We start from the raw sequence: 9,679 nt of genomic DNA on the forward strand, positions 1-9,679 counted from the left end.
TATATATTGTATAGATATCTTATTAGTTCTCTAGCGAAATTTGTATTTTTTTTTATCGTTTCCAATACATTAAATGAATATAGTGTGCTAAATGAAAAATAATAAAACATTCATCATCGTTACCGAATCCGAATTTAAGAATTCATGGGGGTAAAGTTAGTGCTAAATAATTAAATATTGCTTAATTATTTAATCAATTTTAATTGCTTTACATAAACTTTTAAGCATTATATAATGAACGCAGAGAGTCCAAATAATCCTGCAAAGCAAATCAAAGATTTTCAGCATACAGAAAAAAAGAAAGAAAGAAAGAAACATTGAATCATGTCTACTAGTGGAGCTTTAACCCTTAATTATTATCTCCCCAAGCCAAATGCAAATTCTAGTTTGCATGATCATCGACGCACTTCAGCATATCACCCTAGCATTTGGAAAGACTATTTCCTTCAATATGCTTCAGAATTCAAGGTATATAAATGCTCGGAATTGTAAATTACTTTAGCATTAATCATCGTCATAATTAGTAGTTGAACTCATCATAATTTAGTGATTACTCTTTTATTTATCTCATTAAACTACACTCTGAGACTGGGGAGTAAATCTTCTCAACATTTTTCTAAATTGTTTGATCAAGTATAATTTTCTATTCTATATTAAATATCTTCAGTCATATACTTAAAAAGTATAAGATAAAAAATAATACTTTACTAAATAATTGAAGAAAAAAATTAAGATGTCTATTCTCGTGTCACTTTATTCAACTCACAACTCCGACATCTTCCAAATATCCTATAAAATAAATTGCTAAAAAAAAGTTAATGCATGTAGATGCTACATCATTCTTTCCGGGGTGTATCAATTATACTTTAAGAATTTATCTAATATATATTCTAACTCTTAGAACACATGCAATGTTAAATTTATTAATAAAAAAATATATTATAAAAAATTGTACAAATTTTTATTTTTAATATAATTATTGTGCATTTATTAAAATAAAATATTTAAATTTTTTATTAATAATAATATTAATTTATACTTTCAAAATACATATTAGTTAAATCCTATTTTTAATCTATTAAAATGTTTAACTACTATTTTTACCAAAAAATTGTTTAACTACTCTTCTCCCTCCTCATTAACAATTTTTTTGGTACTATTACTTTTAGATTATATTAATTTTAAATTTGTTAATAATTATGCATTTAACTAAAGTGACAAATAAAAAATAAATAGATGAAATGAGATTCTAAGTTTTATATTACCTTAATTAACAAAATCATTAATGAGTTCATTTTGTGGACTTATATTCATATATCGTTTTAATTTCGAGATTAGGATTTTGATGATGAGAAATACTTGGTGAATAAGTTATTTTTTTAACTAAGTTTAACTAATTTTTTTGGTAAAATAACCATTTTTTTCTTCTTATATATATCCTTTTTCTTTAACTGATTTTTATTGTGCCAATAAATTATACTATAAAAAAATAATTTTCAGTTATTATTTATTTTATTTTTAATGACAATAAAAATAACAATTAATATATTTACTAATAATTAGACATTAAATATTTTATGTTTTGTCGCTAAAACATTTTAGTGGCAATTATACAATTGTTAGTAAAATATTTTTAATTACCACAAAAAATATATAATTGCCACTATAATAATATATAATAATAACTACAATTATATAATTGTCTCAAAAACATAAGTTTACTAAGATATATAATAGTTAGTATGCTGTTGTCAATCAAAATTTACTACTAAAACTGAATTTTATCAAAGTGCTATTAGACCAACTTATTCAAATTTAGTACTAAAATAACTTGGTCATATAGCACTACCGATCTATGGTTCATATCTCCTTAATTCATTGTTAAAATAAATACGTATTATCTCAGTTGTTTGATGTAAATAAGTGAGTACTTTGTTCTTCCACTAATAACATCACATGCAGGAACTTGATTATAAAACTGAGCCACAAATTGATGAACTGAAGAAAGAAGTATCCAAAATGCTTACCTCAACATCTGAGAAGCCCTTAGCAAAACTTGATTTGATTGATTCAATATGTCGTTTGGGTATCCATTATCATTTTGAATGTGAGATTGATGAAGTGATGCAACAGATTCACAAGAGTTATGTCAAAAATGGAGAAATAACTATTGAAGACAATCTTCGCTCCATTGCTTTATTCTTTAGGTTACTGCGGCAGCATGGATTTCGGGTTTCATCTAGTATACACATCAACTTGTTTATTTATATTTCTCTTTATTAATATTCCATTTTACACTAAAATTATTAGGGGAAAAAAGTCTTTCATCACTACTTGGTCACAATATATATTTTAAAAGATTTTCTTATTCAGAAATGTAGTTTTTATTTAACCGTTAAATATATAATTTTTTGTATATTTTTTTCTATCAGCTTAAATTTATAGGAGAAGCAGTATTATAATATAATATTAGAACTTCTATAACCGAAAAATTTAGTATAAGGCAAAAATAAAAAAAATTATGTAAAAATTCAAACAAACTCAAAAAGTGGTATCATAATATTAACTTATTTTTATTTTTTTTAAATAATTCATGATAATGATTTTAATTTTCACTATTTTGGACTTGTTGTTATGCAGATGTGTTCAACAAATTTAAGGATATAGATGGAAATTTTAATGAAAGCCTTACGAAAGATGTTGAAGGAATGCTAAGTTTATATGAAGCTTCACACCTAAGAATTCATAGAGAGAAGATATTAGAAGAAGCTCTTAAATTCACTTCCACTCAGCTTGAGTCCATTATTACTACCCATCATGAGTTGAGCCCTTTTCTTGCAGCGCAAGTTAAGCATAGTTTAAGGCAGCCTCTCCACCATGGCTTGCCAAGGTGGGAGGCAAGACATTATATTTCAATCTACCAACAACATCCCAATCAAAATGAAGTTTTACTCACTCTTGCTAAATTGGATTTCAATCATCTACAAAAGTTGCATAAAAAAGAAGTTGGCAACCTCACCAAGTAAGTTCTTTAACCACATATTCTTTCTAATTAACCAAAAAGGAATGTTATAGAACTAATTTTTTTAGTTAATATTAATTAATTTTTTAAAAAAATATTTTACTTAATTTATCTTAAATCTTAGATCCTAAATCATAAATTTTCAACTTTAAAATCTAAATTATAAACGCTAAACTCTAGATCTTTCAAAAAATGAGAACTTTTATAAAAAAATTTTTAAAAATAGTTATTATTAGTTAACTAAAAGTTGGTTCTCTTTTTTTTTTTTCTTAACGAAATTATGGAATATTTCCATGATTATTTAAATAATTGCTCTTTTTATTTTGGTTTTAAGTACCATGCGTTCCTATAATTTTACTCAAAATTAAGTTATTATAAGTTAAAAGTTTGTAGTTATGTTTTAAATCCATTTCCTGTACTGTCATCTATCAATTACAAAAATAAGAAAGAGAAAAGAATAGTAGTGTTGTTTTATTTTTTATCTCATAAAAAAAAAAAAACTAAATATGCCCCTTTTTTATATCTTACTATTAATCTCACTATGTCAATGTATAATATTTTAACATTAAATTAAAAAAATTTCCCTATAAAAATAATAGTAAACCAAAAAATAATACTGAATAAAACTTATAAAACCATATTTAATAATATATATATTGATATTGTGAGATTAACATGAAAATATTTTTTGATAAAAATATAATTTAATTACTAAAAAAATAATTTGTTCAAGAATATTTTAATAAATAAAATTTAATCACAAAAATAAATTTTTTGCTGAAATATATTTTTGTAAATTTTTTTTTTCTTAAAAAATAGATAAAGTTAATGTTAGTTAATACAAATTTTAAAATGGGTTAAAGAAAAAAATTTTAAACATTATAAGAAAAAAATATTTTTTACAAATGAAAAATAAAAAAATATTATTTTAACATATCTCAAACAAAAAAAGAGTAAAATTTTTTGCAAAATTATATATACACAATTTCCCCAATATATTAGGTACATTTTGTATAGGTGGGGCAAGGAATATTTATTCATGGAATGTTCTGTTGATGTTTTTGCAATGATCGATAAAATTAGGGGCTTGAGTGAAGTCTTCCAATATAAATAAATGAATATATATGAAAAGGCAGACATGGTTAATGGAGTTGATGATGTGTTGTCCCCAAAAAGAATCCGATAAGATTCTAATTTTAAATATATTATGAAAAGGATGAAACGCGAGGGTGCGTACCATATACTGGCAAAAATGGATAAGGCACAAAAAATTTAGTTAATGAATCAGTTTACGCATGCAGTCAATTACATATTGTAATATAACAAAATTAATTTATTTTTATATACATTACTTAAAAATTATTTAAATATATATCTGATAAATTTGATTGAATAATTTGTGTATGTAAAATTTTTTTATATTATCAGTATTTAAAATTAAAGTTATTATAAAATTTGATTATAAACTTTTATACCATGACATAATTAAAAATTAAATGAGATTTTATATACTTTATAGAATAATTAATCTTTTTAGTTTTTATTAGAGATAATTTTTAATTTGTTCTTTGAAATTTTTATCGACCATTAAAATAATTCTTGACTTTTTTAAAAATAATCAAATTAGTCTTTAAATTTATAAATTGTAAATCTTATTCGTTCCTAAAAATTTAACTATCATTAATATAGTATTGATATGAAGTATTACAGTACTAATGTATTATTTTTAATAGTAAAATAATGCGACTAAGATTTTATTATGATTAGATAGGTGTCTCAAATTAATTAATTGGATATATTTTAGTTTTTGCGTACACAATATAAAATCAATTAACTAAAATAGTCTAACTAATTAATTTAGGACACTTATTTGATTATTATCATTAGTTCATTACTAATTATCTTATGTTGTTTTTGAACTTTTAGGTGGTGGGAGGAGTTAGATGTGAGTAGAAAACTACCATATGCACGGGATAGGATTGTGGAATGTTGCAGTTGGATTTTGTCTGTATATTTTGAGCCCAAATATTATCAAGCAAGAATATTACTAACACAAACAATCGCCTTGTTATCAATCATTGATGACACATATGATAATTATGGAACCATTGATGAATTGGAACTTTTTACTATGGCAATTGACAGGTTGGTTTATATATATTGCTTTCTTTAATTAATTTCCTTTCTTGAAATAACAAACTTTGAGTTATGTAACGTTATTCAATGATTTTTAGGTGGGATGCTTGCTACTTGGATGATCTACCCGAATATATGAAAATAATTTACAGGGCTCTCTTAGGAGCTTTTGAAAAAGCCAAACAACAAGTGGTGAAGGAAGGAAGAGGATATAGCATTGACTATGGCATAAATGAAGTAACACTTCTCATTTTGTCTATATTTAAAATAAATTTGAAAATAGTATATACTAATAATTATTAATACAAAAATTATTTAAAATACTTTACCTAGTTAAAAATTAGTGTTTTTAATCGTAGTAACATTATGAGAATATAAATCTTTTGAAATTATGTTAGTTTGTCCTGATATTATAAATTATAACAAAAAATATTTATACAATCAAATTACTTTTATAAAATATTATAATAGACAAAAATTTTTGTCAATTAAAAAGATCAGAGTTTCTATAAATAAAAAAATTAAATAATAATTTTTTTAGTTATTATCTTCATATAAAAAAAATTTAATTTTTCACTATAATTAAGTTTAGCATTCATTATCTAAAGTTTAAAAAAAATACCATGTATACTTTTATAATATTTTTAAATAAAGGAAAATGGGTTGGATTTTAATAAAAACGATGTTAGGTGTATATCAAAATTAGTTATTAGTGTAAAATATACATTAAAAACGAGTTAAACGAACTATATAATATATAATAGATAATTTTAGTGTCTGATTTTAATGTGTAAATAATGTTTTTGTTTTAATAAATATAACCTTGTTGACATATGCATTTTTATTGATGGCAGTTTAAGAAAACAGTGAAAGCTTACATGACTGAAGCCAAATGGTTCAAGAGTAACTATGTTGCAAAATCAGAGGAGTATCTCCAGACATGTACTCGATCAACCACTTACCCATTACTCACAACTACTTGTTTTATTGGCATGGGAGACATGGCTACCGAGGACGTCTTCAAATGGGTCACTAATGAACCCAAAATTGTTACAGCTTCTGCAATTGTTTGCAGGCTCATGGATGATATCGTCTCCAATGAGGTACACAACACATGCATCATATAAAATTTTCAATGATTGACTCCCCTTTTCAAAACTCACAAAAGATTGATTTTTAAGCTGAATTGTTGTTTGATAAATAATATGTTGTTGAGCAGTTTGAACAGAAAAGAGGACATGTTGCCTCATTTCTAGAGTGCTATATGAAGGAATATGACGTGTCAAGAGAAGAAGCCATTAAAGAAGCAGAGAAGAGAGTTAGTGATGCTTGGAAGGATATACATGAAGAATGTCTTATGCCAACCAAAGTTCCAATGATATTTCTCATCCGCTCTCTCAACATGACACGATTTATAAGCGTCATGTACAAAAATCAAGATAATTACACTCATGCCCATGGAATAATGAAGAAATACATTGAGGATTTGCTTATAGATCCTGTTCCAATATAAAATAAATTATCCTTGTTTTTTCTTGCATTGTATGTGGTTTGTTGTCTTTAAATAAAGAGAGCATGATATATGGGACATGTTCATGCTGTTTGCTTAGTCATTCTGACAAGTTGGGTAACTAGCTAGTTTGATGTAACATATGTTCTTAATTAAATAAATACGTTGTGTTTGAATCAATTCTGAAAGTAATTAACTTAGAAATAATAATTGCTAACTTAGACTTGTGATACTGAAAGGTTCGTGAAGCAGAGTGATTGAGAGAAACGAATAACATATTAGACGTAGGAAAGGATAGAAGCTTAATACATATATGATATATCTACTACTTGATCAATTCTCAAGATATGAACGAATAACATGCATTTTTATATTGAGTAACTTGTTTTTGGACAAAGTGTAAGTCCAAGTCAAAATGTTTAGTTCAACTACGAAGAATCAGATTGGCAAAGAGCTGAACTGTATTTAATTTGTCACACACTCACACTAGATAGTTACTGTACTAGAGTGCTGAAAATGAAGTTCAAATATAAGATAAAATAATATCAGTGGTGGCAGCAACTAAATTTCATTACATGCGTTATTTTCTACAAAGTTCTTTAACGTATGTTAAAATATAGTTTTTAGAGAAATATTATATTTTCAGTAAGGTTAGAAAGACAAAAAAAAATCATCAGAATTTATTTTATTTAATATTTATTAAGTATTATAATAATTAAAGAAACTAAAAAAGTAAAAGAAAGACATACGAAAAATCTCTATAATTCAAGTAACATCTCGATCTTAAAAAAGTTTTAACAATATTACTAGAAAGATCAAACCACTCAATGTACTCGTTCTGAGCTTTGTTATCAGATCGGTCACATTATTCCCTTCTCGAAGCACTAGGTTAAAATGAACCTCCCACAAGCATTTCATGAATACGCAACATCAGATCTCGATCTTTGCTGTCTTCTGAAACATGTTCATTCTGAGCAGCAATGAATGCTTCCCTTGAATTTGTTTCGCACATAGTTTTTTTTAACCCATACTCCTTCACTAAAACCATCCCTTTCTATATTGCAAAGAGTTTGGATCTTTTGATACTCCAAATTGGAATCCTCTCCAAACAACCTTTTACTCAAGTACCTTCATTATTTTTAATCGCACACCCAAAAACTAATTTTTGAGCTTCCAAAAAAAATGCTAGCTTCACAGTTAACTTTAAAAAACTCAAGTTAAGGAAGTTTTCAATTTACGTTTTTGAACAAAGAGAACTTACGATGTTGAAATCCAGCTTGTTTTAACTCCATCTTTCATCTTCTAGCCAAGGTCACCATTTTATGTTTCATCTAAACTTCATATTATTAAAAAGATTTCTTGATTATGATGCCTCCAGATCCACCAAATACCAGAAAAAAATAGGATTTTTGTTACAAATAGTAGCTCGATCGCATCAAAGAAAACATATCCCTACTGACTTGAAGAATTGATGGATCTAATCTAATCCAAATGTCTTGTGCCTATCGACAATGTACCAAGCAATGTGTCACCGATTCTGTCTTTTTGCCACATCAAGGGCACATATTCGACTAGAAGAGTCCACGGCGGTGTCAGAAAGCCTCTGTTGATAGAGAATCATGAATGGTCAGGAGCTTTGCTTTCTCCTGGGCATTCGCCTACCACATTCATTTCCAACTTCTCTCCTCATTCCACTGAATCTTCCTCTTCAGTAACCATGCATATTTCTCATTGGTTGAATAACCTTTACTAATATTTGCTGTCCAAATCTATCCAGGTTCAACTATGTGCTGCTAAAATCAGTTGGAATTGACTGCATCATGTGGAGAACTAACTCTGATAATAAGGGTGTCGTAATTCGCTCTAAACGTTATCCATACTCACTCCAAACATTCTTGATAGTCAATTGAGTATCAAAGACATGGACAAAAGGGAGATAATCACAGATTTTGCCTCTGGATGCCAAACATCAAACCATAATACTACACAACCATAATTTACTTCCTAAAGATATTTTCACCGTAATGCATTGCTCCATGATACTGATCGATCACTTTGCAATGATTAACCGGGACAGAGAATAAAAATCAAATACCACCTCTTTGACCTTGCACTTCAGAGAAGGCTACAGTTGAATAACCCAAACCACTCCAAAAATTTTTAGTTTGTCAAAAATAATATGTATTTCCAACAAACAGATAAAAGATGGGTGATATTTGCGGACAAGCTTTTTATAGTAACTATGAGTCATTTTATTAGAGGCTCTTCTAATATTCCAAGCAAAAATATTAAAATCACAACTATCCATAAAAATAAATATGAATAATAAAGATGAGGATAGAGTATACTAGCATCATGGCTTGGAATGGGCACCTATTAAAATTATACCACTGCCGCCACCTCCTCTTACTCTTGGGAGGCCTCCGTTCCAGCTTCATCACATTTGCTGTCCCAATATCAATAGGTGAATTTTGGAGAGAATTAAGTCTTATGCGTTTTCTATTAGAAGCAAAATTCGGGGTCTTTACATCAGCGGTCCTAGCCTCATGATAACCATATGCTCCATTTAAATTATTGATGCCTCCTTTTCTCAAAAAAGTCAAAGCCTTATTCCTTTGATTCAAACCATACGTTGCCAATCCATTCCTTGTTTTTGGCCTACCATGAATTGCAAACCGTTTTGTAACATTGGGCTTATATGCTTTTAGTCTAGTACTCTTCCCTTCAGTCCCTTGACAAACAATCTTTTTTTTTTTTTTTCAATTCACTTGGACTCACTCCTTTTTTGTATGATTGTCTTACTTGATCTCATTACTCCCATGCAACGCCTCATGCAAGAAATCCTCACCTTCCATATATATTTGGTTCATTACAACTTGTTCCTTTCCAAATTCAAATAAGATTTTTGAATTTTGAATTTGAATAGTGCCTTCTTTATCCTTTGAAACTTTTACCGTTTGCGTCGGCAGTGCAACCTTTTCACTCAGCATTCCATCATTGGTCGATTGCAC

General features: G+C 27.4%; 1 protein-coding gene across 1 annotated transcript; it reads left to right on the plus strand.

Annotated features, from left to right (window-relative positions):
* The first annotated feature begins 303 nt into the window (after window positions 1-303).
* On the plus strand, window positions 304-6,848 carry LOC107478240 ((-)-germacrene D synthase-like). The gene is made up of 7 exons (XM_016098377.3): window positions 304-468; window positions 1,963-2,242; window positions 2,641-3,022; window positions 4,949-5,167; window positions 5,257-5,395; window positions 6,013-6,261; window positions 6,378-6,848. Exons 1-7 carry the CDS (start codon window positions 325-327, stop codon window positions 6,669-6,671), a joined length of 1,707 nt encoding a protein of 568 aa, XP_015953863.1. The 5' UTR covers window positions 304-324; the 3' UTR covers window positions 6,672-6,848.
* Window positions 6,849-9,679: the final 2,831 nt, after the last annotated feature.

This window comes from Arachis duranensis, chromosome 3 (assembly GCF_000817695.3).
Source record: "Arachis duranensis cultivar V14167 chromosome 3, aradu.V14167.gnm2.J7QH, whole genome shotgun sequence".
NCBI classification, from domain to species: domain Eukaryota; kingdom Viridiplantae; phylum Streptophyta; class Magnoliopsida; order Fabales; family Fabaceae; genus Arachis; species Arachis duranensis.